The 24,868-nt window shown below is 43.1% G+C and overlaps 1 protein-coding gene across 1 annotated transcript in view; it reads right to left on the bottom strand.

The window, feature by feature from the left end:
• The window catches only part of LOC115310468 (vacuolar protein sorting-associated protein 13), a 178,434-nt gene extending 153,594 nt beyond the window's left edge, over positions 1–24,840 (bottom strand). Inside the window, exons 1-9 of the mRNA XM_029968867.4 lie at positions 24,619–24,840; positions 18,248–18,334; positions 18,047–18,142; positions 17,860–17,961; positions 14,175–14,404; positions 4,776–4,856; positions 4,074–4,131; positions 896–1,026; positions 24–130 (exon numbers count right to left, since the gene is read on the bottom strand). Of these exons, the coding sequence (XP_029824727.2) occupies positions 24–130; positions 896–1,026; positions 4,074–4,131; positions 4,776–4,856; positions 14,175–14,404; positions 17,860–17,961; positions 18,047–18,142; positions 18,248–18,334; positions 24,619–24,718 (992 nt within the window). The 5' untranslated portion in view covers positions 24,719–24,840. The remainder of the gene's footprint in view (positions 1–23; positions 131–895; positions 1,027–4,073; positions 4,132–4,775; positions 4,857–14,174; positions 14,405–17,859; positions 17,962–18,046; positions 18,143–18,247; positions 18,335–24,618) is intronic.
• Between the last annotated feature and the right edge of the window lie 28 nt (positions 24,841–24,868).

Genomic DNA, 24,868 nt, shown 5'->3' with positions numbered 1-24,868 from the left:
CTGGCTGCCACAAACTTGCATACCATATTTTGCAGTTCCCGTGGACAGGGACGTCAGGCCTGTACTTTCTGTAGTGAGCTGCAATGGCCATCCGGTTCAGTGACTCTGACAATGCCAGCATGTTTCGAAACTAGAAGAAAAATGACAATAGATTACTTGGATTGCCTCTTGCTTAATTGCAACCCTAACAATTATCATGTATGCAACCAAAACATTAAGGGAGGACACTTAAGACTGCAACGTGTAAAAAAGCGAAAGCATTCATACATGTTGCATACTCCTACCCCCCCCCCCAAGCTGTGCGCCCCGCTATATTTTGCAGAGGCCGGCCGGGCTCTGGGTAGCGGCGGGTGTGCACTGCTGCAGTGGCGCGCGGGAGCAGCGCCGGGAGTGTGGGGTGGCGTTTGTTGGAACTATCTGGCGCGCAAGCCGCGTCGCAGCCCTTTTAAGAGCTGCGACGGCGCGAAGGAAATGTCCCTGCCGTTTTTTACGGTAGCGGACGATGCCGGCTGCCCTCCATGGGACAGTTAATGCTTTTGCATTAATAATTTATTCTCAAATTATACTTTTGTTATCAAATATGAATGATCTCATCACACTAAAAATAAAGCAGGGGTGAGTCATCGCTAGTGGTGCTGTGGGTTGGTGATATGGCTTTTCCAACCAAAGAAATTGTGCACAAGACATTCTGCAGAAAAGAATGATGATTTGGCTAATGAGAGCATGTCAACAGACCTCAAAAAACACAAAAAAAAAATTAAACTTTTTTTTTTAATGTTTTGTTTAAGAGCAGGGGGAACAAGACAGTTGAGTATACAGGTCATAAAATCAAAGAGCAAACCCCCCTCATCAGCAGCCAATAGGTGACCCTGGAGTGCATGAAACAGCAACTAACCTGATGCTTGCTGATGCCAATGGTGATCTCTGCCACCAGGATGTCCAAGGTCATCCCAGGATCATTGTAGTTTGACAGTTCTGGCTTTGTGTCCATGGTGAGCTTGGCAACGGACGAGATTGGACCCAGAACTGTTGAGGGGAAACAGGAAGGCATCCGATGAAGAAGGCCTTCAATGGGGTGGTGCACGGAAGCACTTGATGTCAAAAGCCTTGTGTCAAATGGCCCACGGCCAGCGCCCCGCCATTTTTGCCCCACTTTAAAAAAAAACTCAGTTTCAGAAGCCCATGACGCGAAACCCCTGTGTCAGATAGCTGGGTCCCGAGCGTTAGAGCGGAGCATTCTGCTTTTAACTATAAGACCGTAAGTATGCACGCGAGCTTGTGTAACGTAATCATGCCGTACCCGGGACTCAAGTAAGGAATGACTGGGTAAAGCTTCCCGTTTTTCAAGCGTGCTGTATATGCATTCACGTGTTGTGATGTTAGAAGTGAGAAGAAACAGAAAATATCAGTCGCTGGCGAAACATATAAAGCTAAAATTTTTTTATGAACAAGCTTTGGACCAAAGCTTTGTAGACTCTGAAGTATGCGCGAATTTGCAGTTCTGACAAAGCGGGTTCTGTTAAAACTGTTGACCCGCAGCTCATGGCCGTTGCTTATTACGAGCAGCCACCAAACACTATTTTCTATTCTTTTTACGTCATTCTAAAAGTATTTGTTTCGTTCTAGGTAGATAAAGTCTATAATTCTGCGTCTGGGTGAATCTCTATGACAGCGAATTGCGTCACTGGTTATGCAAATTTATGCAAGTGGCCACTTGTACATCATTCTAAGCATGTCCATGGTTTAAGTTTATCTTATGTTTGGTTGCAGAATATGTGCATTACATAGGTACAAGATGAAAAAAACAGAGTGCAGCTGCAATTGGCATAGCAAACATGTCGCCCGCGTGGCGGGTGTGAGTGGAGAGTGGTCCAAGCCGGTCTTGTGTGCTCATCTTTTCTTAAGACGACAATGAAGTCAGGCACAAACACTTTTCTCTTCTTGATGAGACCGTTCAGTCTGGATATCGCACTGGTGGTTTCAGAATCTTCTGAGGGTGTGCCCTGGGTAGAGGAACCGGAGCTGAAGATGGCACAGCAGGACCCAATGTTGACAAGTCAAGATTAACTTCAACCAGATCCTGAGATACGTTGCTCTTTTGTGCTGGGGTCAACAGTGACTCGGAGGTGATCGTTGATGAACCAACCTCCGTGCATCTGTTGTTTGGGACATTTACATCTTCTGTTTCAAGCGACTCAATATGTGGATAGCTTGAAACTTGAGGTGCAGTTGAGCTGCCGTGTTTGCGGTGTGAAACTTGGAATGAAACTGACTTGCGACGTTCCTGGTGTTGAATTACTCGCCTTCACATGCCATCAACATGCCTTCTTTGTATGCGACCATCTGAGGATTCTACCTTAGATGATCGAGGACTAAGCTGGTGGAACACCTTGGCTTCGATCTACCTTGATTGTCCCGCAAAGCCCTTGATGAAGACGGGTTCCGACTTTTGGAAGTTTAAGTCTTTATACTCTTCAGTATCTTCTTTATCCCGCGAATGAATGCTGTCCAGCGGAAAAGACAGGTTTTGTCCAATCAACTCTGCTAGAATTTCCCCAGTTGAGCCTGGTATGGTGTGCTGTGTAAACAGAAATTTTGCCAAACAGCAGTTCAGACTTCTTTCGCAAACCTTACACAGTGATTTTTTGGTCTCCCAAACCATTCTTTCGGCTTGTCCGTTGGTAGCCGGATGATAAGGAGCGCTTGATATATGTCGGATGCCGTTAACCTCCAAGAGCCAGCATGTATCCTTTGAAACGAAAGATGTGCCACTGTTGCTGCAAATGACTTTCAGAATTCCGAAAGTGGCAAACATTGCATATTGTGTCGATGACGACAGTAGTGGTTGCAGACGGGGAGACGCGAACTTGCAGCCATTTCGAATAATGCGTCGACAGCGCTGAGCAGAAATAAAAAAAATTTATATTGCACCGCTTATCACATATCCAGCAACGACAAAAAAAATATCAGTTTTAACATTTTTAAATATAATGCATGGAAATGATTGAGCCCGATTAATTCATCAATTCAAGAATGGCCAATTATAAAGTTTATGGCGCACCGTGAATTCACGAGGGCGCCCATCAAACCATTCGGCCAATCTTGGCCGCGACACGATCACATGGTCGTGTTGCCGCGGGGTCGATCGGGATCTCGAATTCGGCTCCCGACGCGCCGCTTTCTCTCCTAGCCACTGGAGGGCGCTGCAGGCGCCCCCGTGGCAGGCGAGGAGAAACCTCCTCGCCCATCGATAGATATATACTCGGTGGGGCAGGGGGCGAGAGGCCTCTAAGAACTCCGGACGAGACCGAGACGCAGGCAAGTGGGTGGCGACCGGATCTAGGATATCGCGGGACGCGAGGCCTAAGGCCTTCTTTGTGTTTAGCGCTGGGCTTAACGTGCGGTTGTAAATAGTTGTGTAATGTAGCTTGTATTTGTATTTTAGATTGAGTGTTTTGTAGCGTTGTGTGTTATTGTACCAATAAACTGGGAGCGGAATCCCGCTCCCGTGAAAGAACCAGGCTGGACTCGGGTTGTTGACGGACCACGTGGGAAACGGCGAATCGGCGGCGGTACGCGATTTCCTACAAGTTAAAACTTTTAACAGACACCCAGCCCTAGTTAAGACATGGAACAATGCTGGTTGAAGCGCAAAGAGGGTGGGACGGGGGCAGCGAGGACAGGGCTTTTGGCATGTGGGGAATACAGGACAAGGCAATTGAATGCGGGGTTTTCGTAACATGGGGCTCATGACGCAGGGCTTTTGCGACAGGGATTCTGCACGCAGAACAATCGTTCTACCCCATTTAATGATGATGTGGCAAAATAAACACGGCAGCGCTCTCCAACAGTGCCAGGGTCAAACACTGCCCGAGAGAGATCAGAAGGAACCAACTCAAATTGCCCCAACAAGTACAAATTAAAAAAAAAAAAAATCTGGTTGCAAAGTAAACTTATTGCTAAAGCCCGTTCTTGGTCATTAGATACCCACACAGCTTTAAAAAGTGGGACAAACAAAAGTATGCCAAGGAACTACCTTCTTAGTGTAGTATGGCTAAAGAAAGTACACATACTGTAGGAGACATCACTTGGCTTCACAACTTCAGAACTGATCTTCTCTTCAAGGAGAGCCTGAAACGATATGTACAAAAGAATTTCTGGTAATCAGAGGGGGGTGAACATTCAAAAAAGGCCACAAACCTAGAGCTGGTGCAGTGGTTGCCAATACAAGGACCAATGTTAAAATAATTACAATAGCATGAAAAACTGGCTCCTACTAGAGTAAACAAATTTAAAAAACAAATTAGCTGTGCTGTGTGAATCTATAGTAGTCACAGCAATAGCTGCAACACTTTATTGAACCTTAATGTTTCTTTATGTATCTTGCATGTATCTTGCTCTTGCAGCTTATGCGCAAGATACATAAGCCATTGCCAATGTCTGCTCAGAGTGACACACACATTTGTTTAACTATAAAGCAATCTGGATAGATGATGTCATGAGGCATCATGGCATCACATGACTCTGCGATGGTCACAGAGCTACATGACAATACCAATAACATCATTTTACGTGGGAGAATGAGCCCATAACAGCTATCACTGTAAAAAAAATAACATGTCATTAAAAATGTAGACAAAGAGAAATACCCTGGGTTTCAACCCCAGACTGAAAGCAAAAGTTGTTTTTAGGGATGTCAAGCTATGCCCCAAACACAAAACAAAATTCCTGCAGTCAGCTCAGCGATCAGACGAGAGGTGGGAAAAAGGAAGTACCCTAAGAACTGATGGTGGTTCGTCCCGAAACAGCTTAGAGTTGGTGTTCCAGTAGAGTGCGAAGCTGTTGATGTCTACAATCTGAAAAGAACAATGATTGAAAAATTTCAAAGCTGCATGTTTTTGTGGTCCACCCATGCCTGAAAAATAAAAAAATTGAAAATTGAGATTTCTTCCAGTTTCCAAAAAAAATCAAATTAAAATTAATCTTCTCTCCACTGGCTCCCATGCAAAGGGCCTAGGTTCGATGCCTGAGAGCAGACGCACCTTTTTGTAATTTCTGTAAAGGTTGCGTTCAGGTAAATTCAAGTACCCTGTTGTTTGTTCAAGGTCCGAATGTTCTATGCGCCAAACCTCCTATGCCGATTGTTTGAGAAGCCCACAAAAAGTCACTGTTTCGTGCACGAAAATGAATGTAATGACTACTGAGCTTTCACCAGAAGAGATAACAATATTATTATAAATATGAATGCTTTTCGATTTCAGTCACTTAAGAGGGGGCGCACCTCAGAGCCCCATAGAGAATACATGAGGTTTTTCACCAAATTAAAAAAATTCTCACATAATAACGGCTGCGCGGATCTTCTTGAAAATTTCGGCTTTAAAGACATTGAGTCATTATCGAGACACTAAACGCAACAGATGTTTCGTCATAAATTTAATTATATTCTTTAAAAAAATCATGAAAATTGTCAAAATCGGCAATTTCGGCACTCTTGCGTTCGGAGCGAATTTACAAAATTATCTAAATTCAAACATAAGAAGAATTGCGTTTAATGTCTTCTAAATTTATTATGGAATCGAATAATATTCAAATTATTCATGTAAGTCGATTTGTTCCGTAACTACAGCAAATATAAAGAACCAAGGTGTCGGTGCTTGTTTTCGTCGTTTTTAAGGTACCTCTCTCTCCCGTGCGGTGGCGCTCGCTGTCCACGAAATGCGAAATCGTCCGTTCGGAGATCGGCCGGATCGGCACTGTGCGAGGTGTTCTTCCGCGGCCGTGTTCCGCGCCCGTATCCTGTTTCATTCTGCACGCCGAGGCGTCAGTGTGCGTGTCTTGCTTTCCTGGTTCTCGCTGGGTAGGTCTCCGTGTTTTCGCAAGTGGCAAATTCACCTTGGAGCTATGGGTCGAAGACAACCGTCCTGTGGCAAGCGGACCGCGAGGTGTTCCACAACCTCGCGGTCCGTCAACGCGTTGTGCTTGTTTCTACTTTTTTTTTTTCTTTTAAAAACGGGCTTTTTTTTTTTTTTTGACGCAAAGTTTTATTTTATTGTTATCCTTCACACAAACGTCCTTCGGCCTTGGGGTCGTGGAAATTGGGGATGAAGCGTGCACAGAGTAGATCGTTGTTTGCCTCCTTTTTATTTTTCACGGACGTCCTGTGACCTCCGTACGGTTCGTGGTCACCACAATCTAACGCGGGGAAAAACGGGTCGCCTGCTCTGTAGTCAGGGTATTCCTAGGGGAGGGTGATAACTCGCTGTTCTTCTGGAAATTCACATATCACCCAAAAAGGTGACATGGGTAATGATTACGGTATGTATTTTTCCGGTGTTTATTTTTGAGCGAAAATCGGTGCATGTTTTTCGGTGCTTATTTTTTAATCACCAGTGTATTATGGGTTGAACGTCTTGTGATGACGCTAAAAAGCGTTGATAACCAAAGAAAAATGCGATTGGGCAAGAACATTTCAAATTTCCAATTCTATTCACATATCCATTACGCTCTTCTCGTGGGAGCATCTATCCTGACGAAAAATGCCAAAGTCATTGAGCTGTGAACGCATACTCAGTGTACAATCTTTCGGCCTAGAGAGGTATTGCGCACGCTCGAACGCGCTTCACAGCCCAGTAGACGAAGTTGGTGGCACCCAGAAGGAGAGTTCTTGAATGGTCTGTAGTAGGCAAAAGAAACAAATAACAATCAACGCATATCAGCTCTTCAAGCGAAGAAGCGCGTTTCTAAGGTCAATGGTTCCGGACGGCACTAATGTTGTTGGCGTTGTCGTAAGATGACGTCAGTTCATACGAACTGACGTCATCTTACGTGATGACGTGACACAAACACGTCATCTTACATGATCTCGTTACACGAAATGACGTCATCTTACGTGATCACGCTGCACGAAATGACGCCATCTTACGTGACCACGTAACACGTCATCTTGTAAGTCAACCTCTCCACACAGCAGCGCTTTCCGGGCCCGTGCAGTGCTGTAGTCGAAAGCAAGCTCCCTATGGCAAGCGAAAGCTTCTGAAGTCTCACATTGAGAATACTCGCTAGCGACCGTCTGTGGAAGCTTCGCACGTTGAGGTTTTTGTCGAGATCGAGCCATCGTGTTCCATTAACTATAGTTGAAGTTATCGTTCAATAAAGCCCTAAAAAATATGAATGTAGTTGGTGTAGACATCAAGATCTAATCAAAAATGCGGTTTGACGTCAATTAACGTGCATATACAAGTGTAGAAAAAAATGAGTTATTTGTGCATAGATGTTTAAAAAAGTGTTTATTATTCGACATAGGACTTTGGGAGAAGGATGTGTTCAGATTTTTCTTCATGAGCGCAAATATACCTGACGCAATAAATAGTGACGATTTCATCGTCCCAGTAATGAGCAGGTGATTTCTTGCTCGAAACAATGATGCCATTTCATAAACCAAGTTCTGTGACATATGCTTTTCCAATGTCTGGTCACTATTTTGTAAACCTTTCAGTCCAAACGAGTATACTTCTGTTTGTTTTTGTTAGCTTAGGAGGGGGTCACAGAGCCTATCTCTTTGTCTTCCTCTAGGACAGACGTACAGAGTTATACCGCAACACGCATCTGTGGAACACACAGAGCTATCGCTCTCCTGTTGGCGGTACAGTAGCAGACGACACAACGCAGCTCCGTAGCCTATCGAGGGCACGGCTAGCCGCGGCCCGTAGCGCGACCGTTCAGACTTGGGAAATGGTTTTGAAGAACCGAGAAATGGTATCTTGTGTACAATAATCACATGTCGTTAGTATACTAGTATTCTACTTGCTAAGCCAAATAAATATTTGCAGCTTGTGAGAATATGTTTGCGTGACGATTTACCGTTCACACTCCTGACGGATGTTAGCGAGTCCTTCATGTTCGTGGCTCGCAGTTATCGCTACCCCCTCGGAGTGACTTCACCATATATATTTTTTTCTTGCTTGCAGGACATCATAAAAATCACAAACACGCGAGAAAAAAAAAATCTTATGAGTACGCGTGATTTTGAGCTTCGCAGCTCTAAAGATGCCCGGTAAATGTCGTCCAGTCTGTTTTGTCTATACTCCGTTTCACCGTAATTTGGCAACCCTCAGTCGCGGAGCAAAGCACGTGACAGCTACTTTTACGAGCAGTACTATGGCACCTGCAGCGCGTCTCCGACTGGTGTGGTTAGCGTCTTATGCTGGCCATACATCAAAAGTTGTCCCGAAGTGCAACAAATGACGTCACAGAAGACGGAGTGTCACGCTGTTGCATCTCGCGATCCTGGCAATTCATCGTAGAAATGCTGGCGAAAACCACGAGGGAACACGAGTGTCGCTGTCGTCATGGCGTCCCAACGAAAAGCAATTATACAATTTCGACATTTTTGTAATTCGGTAATTTAAATTACTGTATATAATTTTTAAGAAAGTAAAGACATCATAACCAAATAGGAACTTCCGTGCCAAAACATGCAGTGCGAAGTGAAGACAACTACTATCTTTTTTTTTTTTCTTGATGTCCACAAAAAAAAAAAAAAGGCTATGCAGCATCGATCCTACCGTTTTTTTGTTGTTTTTTTCGCACATTATGTGATGTCCTCTAACACGAAAGTACCGACGTAAAAGCGCTGTAGAGACGATATAAAAACAAAAATTTAAGGGAATCGAGCTTTGTAGTAAACGGAAAAAAATAAATAATTAACGACTTTTTACGGTAAACACTTCACCTCTAAGTAGAACTTCAAAAAAGTGACGGTTACGCGCTTTCATGCCCATTTCAACAAAGTTGGGAGAACGATGTATTGCATCTTGTGAATAGACATGTGGAGCAGCATGTTTATGTTAGAGGCATTGTGTGTAATCGCTGCGCAGTACCTGCCAAAAGAAGATATTATTTGGGCAGTCTCAACCGTTTCCGTCTGTGTGTGCTACGAATACAGCAACTCTTTTCGTAGAAGAAGTGATGAGGAAATGGCGTGCCCTTGATGATACGATTGTGATTATGAAATAAAATTTTTAATCAGCCAATAATTGCGACCTGTCCGGTCGCCTGGAACCCCGACAACAACTCTCGTTCTCTGGAAAGTTCATTCTAATATTTACACGTTTTGTGGAGTTCATCGAGCGAATAAGAATGTTCCAACGATGAGCTAAACCTACACGAGTTCCCCAATCCAACTCGGCGCTTTTGAATTTTAGCGCCGTAGATAGTTCTGCGAACAGAGTATACTTCTGTGCAAATATTCGTCTAACAGTTTTGCAACGTTGGAAAGCATCGGAATGATTCAGAATCACTGCGGAGTTGATACTCGGGAAGATAAGACGGGCACTTGGGAGAAACGGACCGTGGCATTTGAGACAGGGGCACAACCGGGGGACAAACGTGCTACAATCGCATACCCTTCCAAGGTCATCGCTTGGGCGACCGCGCGCGCGCCCAAGAAACCTTTTTTTTCTTCTTTTTAGGGGTGGTGGTGGGGGGGGGGGGGGGGGGGGGAGTGGAAGGGAGTGGTGTAGGCGCTGATTGTCTTCCTCCTTTGTGGCTTTTGACAGACGCACAACGAGACTGGCAGAACAAGCGCATGATTCATTTCTTTCGATGGAGGCGTTCTGTCTGTGTATGCGAACATGATTTTTTTCCCCTTTTAGTAGTTAGTTGTTCTTGCCTTGACTCGGGTCCCAGTGGGTGCGTTGTCGTTGTATGCCCACTATTTTTTTTTTTCTTTACGGTAGTTTTTGCGCTGATGGGGTATCAAGGTAGACAAAAAGTAAAAAAAATAAAATAGCGCCTCGACAAAAAAAAAAAAAAAAAAGTTGTTGCGAGGTGCAGGATTGAGAGCGTAACCCACGCACTTGAAGAGAAGGGGAAGCTCTCGTCTTATTGGAACTCTCTTTTATGGGTTTCCACGTCGCGATTGTCCTTCAAAATCAACTGTCATTTATTTCTCGCTCGTGGCTTTCAAGTACTGGAAGCCACGACTCGAGCCACAATAGTTTTGCGAAATCAAGGTTTCGCTGAAATGGATAACTCTCACGTACAGTTCGACGCGCAATACCTTTGCCGTATTGACTCGCGAGAGATGCCCCCAACACGGCTGAGTATGGCGGTGCTCCAGACCTAACATCTAAATTTTGTTGCCTTACCTGTTACTATTTCGCGCCCATTTTGAGCCATATCAAAATGAAAGCGCATGATGAAATAAAAGTCACACTCGTTTTCCGCTCGATGGAAATTTCACGCCAGCTCGCTGTCTTTGCTGGTACCTTGAGCGTTTCCCAGCAATGCGGAGAGTTAAAAAAACAAAAAAAGAAGAAAAAAACGTACGATGGCATCCTTTGCAGGATGAGGACGATTCGTCACATGCGCATTCGTCACAGGACGATTGGTCACAGGATGATTCGTCACATAGGAACATTTGTCACAGGATGACTCGTCATGCGGGCAACTGGTCTCATTGATCGAGCAGGGGACGATAGTAAATTGTAAATTTCAACATCTGCCTACATACCCTGATGAGGAGTTTCACAATTTTCCACTGTCACGTAAACCAATGGTTATATAAACTAATATTACAATACTCATTCGCTTTTCCTTTCATTATATTACGGGTCTTCAGCAGGTTGATCTCAGTTGCAGGCTTGAACGAGCAATAATCCGACTGGCAGCCAAATTAGTTTTTAGTTTTGCCTTGCATACACCTATTCGACAAAACCAACAAGTATCGGAATTCCTTCTGCCGAATGTGTACGAGTACCCCTCGTGCAGCATCATGGCTCTCTCTGTTGCGATCACCTCCATCCTTTTGAATGTAGTTCAAAAATAGTCGCTCTTCTATGGCCTCCGTATTCACCGTTCAGGACGGACCCAGATAGCTAGAACGTCTGTTGCAAATTCTTTGACCTCGAGAAGCGAAAGACATGCTAAGATAAGAGGTGACCGACTTTCTGAGGCCCAACCAACATTCAATGTTCGGGACCGAATCAGAAGCTAAAACGTTCCTTACAAATTCTTCGCCTTTGTCCGCCCGAACCAAATTGAACAATACATTTTTGGGGGGACGAACTATTGTGAGACCGGTTGGCCGCGTGACGAGTCATCCTATGACGAATGTTCCTGTGTGACGAATCGTCCTGTGACCAATCGTCCTGTGACGAGTGTGCATGTGACGAATGGACCGTATCCCATCCTTTGCACACTCATTACTTCTATAACACTGAGTCACCTCGTATCCTTTTTTTTTTTTTTCATGGTACTAATTTCTTTCTGCGCATTACGGCTGTTACGACGCTAAGTCTGTCTGCCCTTCGAATTTAAACTTAGGCTCAGATCAGGGACGAACCAGTTTAAATCAGGAAAATATAATTAACACTGTAGCAAAGTAAATCTATCATATCGATCGGAAATACGATTTGGCACATTCCATCTGAACACATATTGTGCACAGCGAATGCAATAGCGAGTCAGCGTGCAAAACGCCGCCACACTGAGCTACCATAACATCTCAGCGATTTTTGCATAGCACCGAGCACGGAAAAGAGAAAACAGTTATTCATTCACATAAACGAAGCAAATTTATTTAAAGCCCGGACACTCCGTACGTCCAATCTAGCTAAGGTTATCAATAGACTCGACCATGTCATTTGTCGAAACAGATAAAAGACGTTGGCAAAAATGATTAGACTGAATAAGTCAATCTAACGCACGTATTTTACCAACCGACGGTCGCGCGCCTTCAATACCCTTTCCAATTGTCATTGCGCACCTTGGACACACTTTGGGAAGCAATGCATATTTACATCGCCGCCCGAGGTCTCCATTAAACGTGTAGTGCTGACCCAAATAAAATGCTAACCTGACTCTCAATCGCTCACCGCAAAGGACGATTTCGATCAGGCGGTACTGTAGGTCACTTGAGATAAAAAAAAAAGAAAAAAAAACAAGCTATAGAAACGAGCGTCGTAAAAAAGGAGACCGGCATTTTTATTCCTACCTCCGAACAGAAACGAGCGCCACCCACTGCATCACACAGCGCAGAGGCCGGACTCGGTCACCGCGCGTACATACCAAGCGCGCGCGAGGGATGCAGAAACTTCCTCCGCCGGGAGAACACGGCAGATTTCGGGATCTATTTCACGCAGCGGATAACGCGGGCCTTTTCACACCTCGATACTGGCGCCATCTAGAAGTTGCGCGTTCAACCACGTTTCGAGCCGCGCGCCATCTGGTGGCTGAAACGGACGAATAAATAGAGGTACCGCGCCCTCTTAACACCAGCTTTGCATGAAAGTGACGTGTCCCATATTTGCAGCATCTCGTTTTAAAGTTTTAAAATGCCGGTTTCTGATATTAGGACACAAACGGACATTTAGGAAGATGGGAAAAGGTAGGAATGTCGGATGTGCAACGTCGAGCATGATAATTCTGTGTTTGGTTTTAGCAGATAGATAAAAACCACGAAATAACGCTACTTAAAAAGCAATAGCATTTTGTTTGGGCATGAACTACTTGAGAGCTGAAAACAGGATTGCTATAAGTGCGAGAAATGCTTTAAAGTACTTGTCAGTCCATGTTGCAACTACCTCGTTGCATCACTGGAAAGAAGAAATGAAAATCACGTCATCCAGAATGTACCGCATCGTTTGTCACTTGCGCAATCGACTGCTTCGATTCCTGGTCAATCTTCTTGAGGCAGAAAATAGTGAAGAGAACCACCCTCACAAAGACTGACAAGCACACAGTTACCATGTCACCTACTCCAAACCTTGCCATAACCGCTAAATGTACTTCAAGGTATGATGGTAACCGCACGGCGTTCATTTGCTGCTGCATTACGCCGTCACATTCTCGCACATGCGCAAAACACAAACGGCATGTATCAAACTTTGCAGAATCTGAAGTTTGGCAGATTCAGTCCATCACTACAAACCACTCAATTCTCACACTGCCTTCCAAGTCTCGTGTGCAGTGATGCACAATGGGGATAAAGAAGATCCAGTTGGGTTCTCTATCAAAGCCTGCAGCGCGCACGGCCCTGCTTGCGACTTCAATGGCGACCTCGGAGGTTGGTTTGAGCGATGTGGAGAGGGGGGAGAGGGGGGGAAGCAAAGAGCTTGCCTTTCGGTAAGAAAGATCGACTGACCTAGTAGCAGAATGGTATGAAGCTCAAGTGAGGAATAGTTTTTTTTCACCTCGGGCAGATGGCACTACTAAAAGTGACTATAGTACAACTTTGTCGATGATAAGAGGTTCTTGACACACTTATTCATGTTGAAACAACAATATTTATCAAATATAGCATTAGATTGAGAACATAATGGCACATCTTGCCAACTTATTACATTATACCCATTGCACGTCACGCCTTAGCTCCTAAGGCCACCACACCGCAGCTGCAGACTGCGAAATATTCTTTTTTTTTTTTTTTTTTGCTATTACGCAACAGAATAGCAATATTTAAAAAATATTAGGCGGTTTCTCCACCCCCTTTGGTAAGATAAACAGTGTAAAAATAAAAAAAACAAAAAACTTAATATTCTTGTCAATATTAAAATTGTTCCACTGCCCCTTTAAAAAATTTGTCCTTCCTGCAGAGTTTCTTCAACAAATTTTTGTTTTATCATACGTTAGTTTGCTGCCGATGCCATATGCTGGCGTGGCAAGTGCTATTATACCCGTTTTCATCTCAAGAACCGTAGTAAAAAAAATCTGGCTCCTTGCAGAGCATTACTAATTTCCCCCTTCATGTTGATAATTAAGATATATGTAGGTGCAATGTAGATTAGACACATCCTATCTTATCAAGACATACACAGTCCAACCACCAAAAGCATCGCTTTTTCCTTTGACAACCAAATCTCGTAAGAACTACTTCGCATCGCGTATGAACAATGCACAAAACTTGTTTTTTTCTTGAGGTGAAAATGGGTATTGATTTGCATGCCTGACACAGGACGCAGAATAATTGAACCTCACTCAATCACAAATGAATGTGAATCTTCAAAATGGTACAATTTCAAGCCTGCAAAATATGAGACCACTTGTGTCCCAAAGTTCTTACATGGCCAATTTGCAGACTACATGGCAGACTACATGGCAGTCAACATAAGTTCCTAAAACACTTTAGCGTCACTGCTCTTTGTCACTTTCAGAGAAACGACGAGCTAACTGACCTTGTGCACCACCTTGGCAGCCGCATCCAGGACGCAGGGCCCCCAGTTCTCATCAGTGGTGTCAAAAGACAGGTTGTACAGGGTGACGCCAATTGACATCGGGTGCTTGGGAATGGTGAATGCATCCTCGTAGCGGACGTGGATTTTGCGGATGCGGATCTGGAGGTTCTTGACAATCTGCGCTGTCAACTTCTCCATGAACGTGTCTTGTTTGTCCTCCTTGGGCTTGTCTGCACAACCAATATGTTAATCAGGTTAGCCTTAGGAAAAGCTGATACGTCGCGCACGGGTAGTGCTTTGAAAGCAAAAAGTTAGCTTACTTGCAATGTAATTTAATTGTATGATTTAAAAAGCAAAGCTAGGAATATTCAAGCATCACACAGCTTATCAAAGCCAGAACTGATTCCTTCATAGTGAAAAAAACCTCGAGACAAGGAACGAAAACAAAGGGGAGAACCACAACACAACATGCGTTGTGGTTGCCCCCTTTGTTTTCGTTCCTTGTCTCAAGATTTTTTTCACTATGACCGTTAACCAGCTCGCCTGCATAGTAACTCTCATTTCACCGATTCCCCATTTCATATACATTAGGAAACCCTTTATTTTCAGAGCCTCCATTGTTTGAAAATTAATACAAGTACTAGACTTGCCATATCTACCCTGAAGTCTAAATAATAAACAAAGGATGACAACCAACCAAATCCTAAAAATATAGGGACCCTACGCTTTGAGGCCTACTTGGTTCTTCAGGGATGACTATCGCGATGGCTGTTGAGAAGCAGTATTTTTCTATCTTGGTTGGTTGTTGTCCTTTATTTATTAATGCAAAAGCATTAACCGTCCCATGGAGCAAGCCGATGTCATCGGCCTTGAAGCCGTACCAAACCGTACCAAACGGCACCTTAAATCCTTTCTCCAAGTGAAGCCAGCTCCCAGCTATGAAACCGTGAGAAAAGCCTAGCCAAACGGCACATAATCTCCTCGATCCCAAAGGAGCGGAGTAAAGCTGATGTATTTCAGCTTCCATCTCGATGGCTGGCACGCGTCAATGAGGCTCCCATTGGCCGCTGCATGTCAGTTTCAATGACTGCCACCCCATGGCGCTGCGTGTCCGCGAAGCAGTGGCTCCATTGCTCCACGTCCAAGGTCAGCACGCCGAGGACAGCGCATGCGCTTGATCATCCATGCAAGTACGCCGCAGACGAAAGAAGAGAGCGGAAGAGCGGCGTGCATGCTTTCGCATTCACAACTCATAAGAAGTGCTTAGGTGTACCTCGAGCTTTTTGTTTTCCCAACCAGAGAAATTTCTCTCAAATATTTACTCTCAAGTTTTCACATACACACTCTGCATGTTTTGATCCTTTGCTACTTGAAAACACAATTTTTATGTGTGCTTAACGTCCAGAATTTATCATAAATATTTGCGATCGAGAATTAGTGAGAAAATTCCCGAGAATTCCTGCTACACAAAATTTAACTTTATATTGAAGAAAGTTGCTTCAAGGTAATAGGCAAAAGTCAGCTGGTTAGCAAGATACAGAGATAACAAAGGGGGGGGGGGGGGGGGAACACTGGAAAAAAGACAAACTAGGAAAGCAAACATTTGCAGATATACTAGCTGCTTTCATCTCTAGTGCAATACATTCTTTGAGACAGCTAATTGAATTCCAAACTTTTCACACTCATGTACAGTACATGCACATTAAAAATGCAGGTTTTCATCTAAGCGCGGGGATGGAAGCTGTATTTGACCTTTTGTCGCAGGTTTTGTAGCAGGCAAAATATTGGCTTGGAGCAGCCACTGACGGTTTTGGAGCAGATGCCAACATCTGTTAGCACATCACTCGAAAATTAAGAAGTGATTGGATCGCTAAATAAGTTAATCTATGATAATGACTGAGGGTCTTTTTAATAAAAATAGATAGGAGGCGAAATGAACACAGAACCTATTTTTAGAAATAAGGTTCTGATCAGAGTAAGTTCCATTTACAATGGGTACTCAAATAATGATTGAAAAATGAATTGTAGTGCAACACTACAGTTGGGATAAAGCCTCCTTCCCCTCCCATTTTTACACCCGGTAGTCCATTTAGCCTTTGAATATAATTTCTGCAAAAATGACTACAAAAACCAACATATCTGCTAAAGTATGTTTATCAATAAAAATGCAACCCCATTTTAAAAAGTCTATCCAACTAAAAACTAATATTATAAACTGTAAAAAAACACAAATATTATGGAAATCTACATTATTACTTTAAAAGTGACAGTGCTCTTTAGCTGTGTTGGGACCAAAGTGAAGTCAAAGTTAGCTGCTCTTTCCATCGACAGCTGTGTGGGAACTACCTTAACTACCGCATTTATTAAAATATAGAGGCACATTTTTTTCCCCCGCTTCTAGTAGCAGCTTTTTAAAATTAGAAATCAACCTAAAATTGGTGTACCTGGAACAGTTTTAAGCATAATCTCAGAAACTTTCGCATTTACCCAGGCACTCACCCCACACTCATGTCAGCCGCCGCTCCTAGCAGAAGGGTGCAAAGCGGTAAAGCCCGACGAGCAAACTGGTGAAAGGCGGTGAGAGGCAGCACGGAGGCATGTGGCACACATGATAATTAAGTGATCTCATCAGGAGTAGAGGACCCTAGTTCTGTCTTATCAGGGTAGCCACTATCCTACTTTTGCAATGTTTTCTTGGGACTTCAGCTCCTGACATCGCCAATACCGTCTGGAAATTTACACGATGTCGGCGATTAACACGCGAGCGCATCAACCGGCCCATGGGGTTGATGAGCAGTTTCTAAACCTCATTTCACCTTCGAAGAGCAGCCGACGCTACGAGTCAATGAAACCAACAGCATCAAAGTGCAGCATCATGGCATTCGTCCATCTTCCTGTATGTGTTCTTTCATCGACTGAATCAATCAAGTACAGCAAATGGCCCAAGACTTATGCTTTCAGTATGTGTGTTCATGGTTGTATGTCTTGGAGCCTTCGACTGCGCTCTGACCTAAGGTGAAATAATCCATATGGGGAGAAGGTGAGTAGAGATGCAGTGAAATATATATTTGCACCATTTCCCTTTATCCTATTTCTCTAAATATTAGAATCAAGCAATAATAAAATATTTTCATTTTTTGCTTTGCACAAGTTTGTCTCAACAAAGGTTTGACGCAATTCTTAGCAAAAATGGCATTTTGGCGCGAGATGTAGCAGCTCGTGGCACAATTCGGCGCAAATGGCGCAGTGCTTTCACCACTGAAAGCACCAAACTAATACGCTCTGTATTAATTTTTTTTTTGTGTGCGTAAGTGGGGGTAGCTTTGCCTTTGCATGTGTACAGATCTACCCATGTTTACTTAGGGACTGCTTTGCTGTACATATTTCTGCTTTTATGCGATTTTTTTTTTTTTTTGCTTCGTTATTTTTTTATTGCTTTTGCCTTGGCCCCTTCACAAGTGGCCGGCCATTTCCACCAATAAATAAATAAATGAATAAATAAAAATAATACTTAAAACAGATTGAACTTCGAGCAGCCCACCGTGAGCCTCCAGATTTAGTAGCCGTCAGACGTTTTTCGAGACACCTTTTCATTGTGTCATGTTCATTTGATGACACGTACATTTTACAAACTCTGTGTAAAAGAAAAAAAAAAAAGGCAGCAAACTTAACGAAAGAAAGGCACCTTTCTCGGCTTCCTGCCGCTTGATCAGCTCGATTCGAGCCAGCTCTCTGTCTTTTGCCTCTTGCTGAAGTTTCTTCTCTTTTGTGGCATCATACTTCACGCCTGAAATAAGAACATAATCAAAGTGTCGTTTTTTTTTAAGTCAATGTAATACTTTAATTAAGGAACTCTATATCTATAAGCCCACCTGACTTTGGCACGATGACAAGGTAGATGCCTTCTACGATGGCAGAATAGGTGGCATTGTAGAGAGACTGCCATGGGATTTTGAGAGTGAGCTTGTCTGGAACACACATAGGACAAAGGCCAAAGTCAGTCACACTCTTTTAATTTGTCCCAAAATTATACTAAGCAAATGGATTTTTGAAGGGTGCTGAACACACCGTACCTATGTGGCCATATGCAACACGAAATGGCAAGTCAAGGTCATCAATAGCACTCTGCTTGATGTCTAAATCTTTCAAGTTGATGTCCCCTGCAAAGAAATACACAACAAACATTTCACAAGAAGTTGCCAAATGCATAAATATGTTTATAAAAGAGAATAATACTAATCAATGAAAACATTGTGAAGTGGCTCGTCTCTGCGAGTCGAGCCATATGATGAGATTTTCATGACAAGCATGTTAGCCCTGGTTGGTCAGCAATGAAGATAAAAATATTTAGTTGCATTGTAAAGGGGGAAAAAAGGAAGATTTTAAGATCTTGAGATACCTCCACTACATGTTAGTAGTTTCCTCAATAAATTGAAGTATGAAAGTGCACAAACTTTAGAGAAGGCTTAGAGAAACTTTTGCTCAAAGTTCATGTTTCTAAAGGAAAAGGATAAATTCTACTCAAGGACTGGAAATGCTCATATGGAATCACTTTTACCATATGTAACAAAACTTTCGTGTTTTTTTTTAAATATGCAAACTTTGCAGTTTGAGTGTTCCACACTTAACAGTTTAGCGAGAGTGTTAGCTTCCAACTTCAGGATCATTTTAATTTACTCAACAAGCCAATCCCTATTACAGGCATGCCAGTGACTGTATTTCACAATAATAATAATAATAATCATTTTTATGTTGATGTGTCCCCAAACAGCACCAAAGCAAAAAAAAAAAAAAAGACAAGCAAAGTTATAATTATGAACACACTAGTGGTTCAATTGATTGTCAAAAAGTGTTAAGGTCACAAAAAATATCTATTAAAATAGAAACAAGTGGAAGAGCATTGCTTTCCATACCCATTTGAACCTTTCTGTGTTCACACACAGAAAAATTGTGCATCCTGCTTTATTCACAAATTACCTGCTCTTGGTTGATGATGAGCACTGAATTGAGATAGAATTGCGGTAAACATAAGGGCAAAGAGCGCTTCTGCCATATGTTACAAGACATGATAATGCAATTTGACCCCTTGACATCTCTTTACCAAGACCACTTGTTCTTTCCGAGTCCAGCGCTTATCACACAAAGCTGTCTGAAGATAGCATTTCTAAACACCCCAGGAAAAGAACATAATGAAAATGAGGATCTGAAACAAAAACAGGTATCTTGTTTAAGCCCAAGCAACCTGCTTCAAGTGATACAAAATAATAAACTTCCTTCATTGTTCTTAGATATGAAAATCATAGTAAAGCTTTCTTCACTTGAAAATTTTACTGCTGCACTTCAGTATGTTATGTTTTCGTATTTATGTTTCATACTACTCCTGCTATGACTTTCAGTGGAGAGCTGCGGCACCATTGAATAAATAAATAAGTATATGGTAATAATGCATTAGTCATGCAAGTAACAGTGTAGATCTGAAATTTAAAGATAGCTTTATAGAATTTCAGACTCAAGCACAAAATTCCAAATCGTTTCACAGTTGGAATGATAGCGGCGTTGGAACGTGAAATGAGGACATTCATTTTTAATATTAAATAGCTACAAATTGCAATATTTTTTGAATACCACAAAATATATCTGGTTATTTGTTAAAAAATTCTAGTGAAACATGGTGACAAATTTAAGTTTTCACAACTTCATTGCTCAGATTTACAAAGGGTGTCTTCAATTTTTCTTTTTTTTGCATTCAGTTACGAGCTTATTCACAATTACAATTATCAGGGGTTCAAACAGGTTCACTAGAAATACAAGGCTAGCCACACTGAAAGGTATGTTCAATATACTTCTGCCTTCCCTATTTTTTTTTATAAATACATACCGTGCTGGTCAAATGCCACTGACAGTGTCATTTACCATGAAAGCACAGCTAGATGGTTAAACAAGTTTTTCACTGATTGGTTCTGAATTGCATTTTCAACATAATCTATTTTAGGTGAACATAACACATTTTCTCATCAAACCCGGAATTCTCTAGTGCAGTGGTTCTTAAATGGGGGTCTGCGGACCCTTTGGATCCCTGGAGAGAAATTAGGAACCCCGAAGCCATCAACCGTCAATCAAACTGAGCAATAAAAGATATTTTTAAAACACAAGGTGCTTATTAATGCTTCCCCTAATCCCTAAATTTCGTCCGTCTGTCCGTAAATTTTCCCGCTAAATTTAGCAGGGAAATCAATATCATGAGACGTCTACATGAATTCAGTTTCTCAGCTAAATTTAGTGGGTAAATTTATGTTGCATAACCCGACGTCACGGGACATACACACCAATTCAGTTTCCCAGCTAAGTCTGGCAGGAAAAGGGTGTCACGTGACGTCACCCGATGTTACGTGGCCTATACACCTTGGGGAAATTGACGGCACATGACCTACATGTTCACCGATTTTTCCTGCTAAATTTAGCAAGAAAATTTATGTTTCGTGGCCGAAAACTCAATATGGTTTCCCAGCTAAATTTAGCGGGAAATTGATGTCACGTGACCTATACACCAATTCAGTTACCCACTAAATTTAGCGGAAAAATTCCAGTCTTGTGACCTAGATACCGATCCAGTTTCTCCGCTAAATTTAGCGGCGGAAATCAATATTACGCAACCTATACACCAACTCATGTTTACAAACAAACCGGAGCGGCCCTAGCAAACGCCACCGGCGTCGCGCATGCGCGCTGGGCAGTGGGCAAGAAGCCCGCCGTCGCCCATAAACAAACCACTGCATTGCGTTGTTTTCGGCGTCGGTGGGAGTCCCCGTGCTCTTTTTCGCGTTGGAATTGTTGATTTTACGCCCTCCTAACAATGTCTGACTACTTGAGCGGCCTCAGCAAAATTAACGGGGCAAAACTTTGCGTGAATAATGTGACTTGCGGCGATTCATTTCACGTGGACGCCGCAGAATGGGCGATAAAGCCTGACTCCCACGATGAGATTCTGCTCGCTATTTGCAGTCGCGACGTCGCTCGGGCTGCAAAAGCGTGGACCGTAGCTGAGATGGTGGAAGTCGATACTGAAAACCGCAAGTAGAATCGGGCATTACATATCGGTGATGGCCACTGGTAACAATGATCAACATCTTCTTGTATCTATTGTTTACACTTAACCTACTTACCCCAACCAACCTTCAAAAGTGGTTCGAGGCCTGCACTTCTTATCGCAATTACCGGGTCAACGTTTGGTTTACGGGCCGCTGTCGTTTGAACGCGCTGACGACGAAAAGCAGACAAGTTTGAAAGAGCAGACGACAGTTCGAACACATGCGAAATGGAGTGCAGGCAAGAAGCACCGTGTCCCGCGTCCTCAAGCCATTGGAATGTCACGTTGTCGGCGTCTGTGTGAGTCTGCATCCTGTTTTTCACGTTGGAATCTTAGACTCTACGTCCTCATAGCAATATCTTACCACTTTAATCGCCTGAGAGAAACTATTAAAGCTCGTTACACCGCTAAACTTTGCGTAAATAATTTGACGTGCGGCGATTAATTCGCGTGAACGCCACAGAATGGACGCCAAAACCACAATGAGAATCTTCTAAATATTTTCAGTCGCGACGTCGCTCGTGCTGCAAAAGTGTAGAAGGTAGCGGCGATGATCGACGTCGATACTGAAATTCGGAAGCGGAAACAGACCAAGCGTAACAAGTCGGTGATGGCCACTGGTACCAATAATCAACATCTTGTATGTTCTTACTGTTTACACCGAGCCTACTTAAGCCGTTTGAGGCCTGAAATTACTTCTTATTGCAATCAACGGGTCAAAGTTTGGTCTACGGGCCGCTTTTGTTTCAACGAGCAGACGGCAAAAAGCAGACAAGTTCGAAAGAGCAGACGAAAGTTCGAACGATCAGGCGGCCGTGTGAATTTGAAGACGCACTGAACGCGCGGGTGGCTTGGACACCTTGGCGGTTTTCTCTCGTTCATGTCGGAACAAAACAAATACATCTGGCGACCACAAAGTGTTGCCTGCACAAGCAATCGTAGTTCGACAGCATCTGGTTTACCCTTTACCCGGCTATTATCCCCGTACTCAGACGAACGGAGCGGGCAGAAACACATGAAAACTGATCTTCAAACCCTTCCAGACTCTTTTGGTACATCCCCGTCGCAGCATTTTCACGAGAAAGCAGGTTTTTTGTCTGGTTTCTCCGAAAAGAACACAGGAATGCACGTCTGGCACGGCGACTTCTGCGCACCGCCCCAGACCGGAAGTGCGTCCGACGTGCCACCACCGCGGCGTGACGTAGGAGAGTTGAGTTTGTGTATACAACCATTCAGATTTCCTCAATTTTTTTTTTATGCTAATTTTTTTACAAAGTTATATTTACCAAACCATGTTTTCCAAATGAGTAGGCTTGATTATTGTTTGTTTCAGAACTTCAAACCTGGTTTTCACGCATTTAGCTTTAATCATTTATAATTTTGTCATTGCAATTGTCTAATACCCCCCTGCCGCCTCAGTGGCTACAAGACAAAGCGCCGGCCTACGTATCCCTAGGTGGCGGGTTCGAATCCTGGCCGAGATGCCTGCAATCTGACGGCGGCTTATTGCAGAGAAGTTAAATTTATGTGGCATGTCAAAAGATCCCAGGTGGTCAATATTATTCCTTGGTCCCCCGCTGGGGCATGTCAGATGCCCTTTATTGGTTTGGCACATAGAACCTTCGAATTTGATTTGAATTTTAGCAACCCACTCCCTCTTGGGGGATGGGGTTGCCAATCCAGAAGGGGTCCCCTCAATATCAGTGGTTGAGAGAAGCACTGCATTAGTAAATGTTCAATGCGACAGTTGAAACTTTAAAAACAAAACAATGTCACATTTTGCATTGTGAAATTGTTGTGATAGTCAAATCGTATGATCTGATTCTTGAATGTATCTTGTCTTTCGGTGCTGCAAATGTGCTGTCCGCTAGAGTTGCATTGTTCTCCGCTTTTGACCACTACAATGTTTTCAACAGAAGCTACAGTAAATGCAAGTTAAATTTTAGTAAGCTTGATTTTAGTATCTTAAAAGTTCATCTTTGCAATACAATGAAGGAAGTTCACACATTTCAGAAAATTACAAAATAAAAATATTATGATGGCTTTACGCTAGGATTAGAACTTGTGCCACGAGTGATAATTGTCCTAAAATATAAAGAATTATAGTTTGCACAAAGTTAAATGAAGCAATGAGTTTAGTGTGCAGCAACCTTAGAATCTTATGGCAAGGAATAAGACTCCAACATGGTATATGATGACTTTCATTTACCCAATTGTAAGAAGAAATGGGGTGCAGGTTTGATGTGAACACAATATGTGAAAATGTAGGATAGTGCCAACACGATACTACATTCACCATGGTAACTAAAAGTAAGAAAAAGAAACATAATGATCGAGGGCTTTACCCGCTTACCATTTGAGTTGTATAAAAAAAGATGGATATTTAAAAAAACGTGTGCAGCATTAGTGAAAATAATTGATCTTTCTTTAGCAGCTGGTATGTATTATATATAAATAGGAACACATCATAACTTATGTCTAGCTCAACAAGTGTGTGTCATCAAGTGCAAATGCCACTGTCGTATGTGCACGTTCGCACAGACAAACTATAACGACCACTCACCGTCATACACTGATTTACGTATTTAGAATGTCAGCCAACAACTTACAAGCTCATATTCGTTTCATCCACTCCACATGGACACGTCCAGCTGTGTACGAATTTGTGGTTGCAATTTTCCTTGGACGTGTATGTGTGTGTGTGTGTCTATATATATATTATTCGATTCTTTAAAGCATGTAACTCCACGACATTTACAAAATTTGCATCAACGACATATGCTCAGGACGAACGCAAACCGACGCTGTCGTATGAAATTGGTAGGCGTTGGTGGTGGTGGGTGGGGTGGGGGTCGACATACGAATTGCTTTTGCAAATCAGGTGTGTTCAACAGTGGGGAAAAACTAGATAGCGCTATCTGACGTGCTCCATGGAGTGTGCGATGTCAAACAAGATAATAAAATTGCGGCGGGGAAAAGAAGGGGGAGGGGGGAGTCGTATTTTTACGGGATGTGTTTCTGTTTGGCATGGAATGTCAAATACATGAAGTATCACCGACGATTGTTTCTTTGACCGAATTCGATTGTGGACACTTTCTAGTAACAGTTATTAACGGTATTAGAAGATCTCGAACCACTCGTGCGACCGCGTTCTCTGCTTGGGCACGGAACCGCACCTTTGAGTGAGAATTCACGTCGAACGAGAGGGAGTAGGCCGCCAAATACCCGCCTTACAACACCGTTCAGCAACACCAAGTTCTACCACTACCGATTTTGTCACTATCTTGGGCGGCGTTCGAAGCAGCACGCCAGCGGCAACGCGGTACTGGCAGTTTTTTTGAAGTGTGCGCGACTCACCTCCCCAGATTCCCAGCTTGAGCTGAGATGTGTCCAAGTTCTCGACATAGTCGCCGAGAACGTAGTTGACGAGCTCGACGGCTACCGATTCGAACACCATTGTAGGACGTGGATAGCCCTCAGCAGGCTAGCAGCTCAGAGAGGCACCGTCGAGGTTCCATTTTCCATACTGCACGCACGCGGCTGCTTTGGGCTGTTTGCTTCCTTCCAATACAACCTCCTTTTTCATATCAGAATCTACCAATGGAAG

The sequence above is a fragment of the Ixodes scapularis genome, unplaced genomic scaffold, assembly GCF_016920785.2.
Source record: "Ixodes scapularis isolate PalLabHiFi unplaced genomic scaffold, ASM1692078v2 PGA_scaffold0__279_contigs__length_252992795, whole genome shotgun sequence".
Classification (NCBI taxonomy): Eukaryota; Metazoa; Arthropoda; class Arachnida; order Ixodida; family Ixodidae; genus Ixodes; species Ixodes scapularis.
The sequence above is the reverse complement of the archived record's forward strand: the minus strand, read 5'-3'. Positions and strand labels throughout refer to the sequence as shown.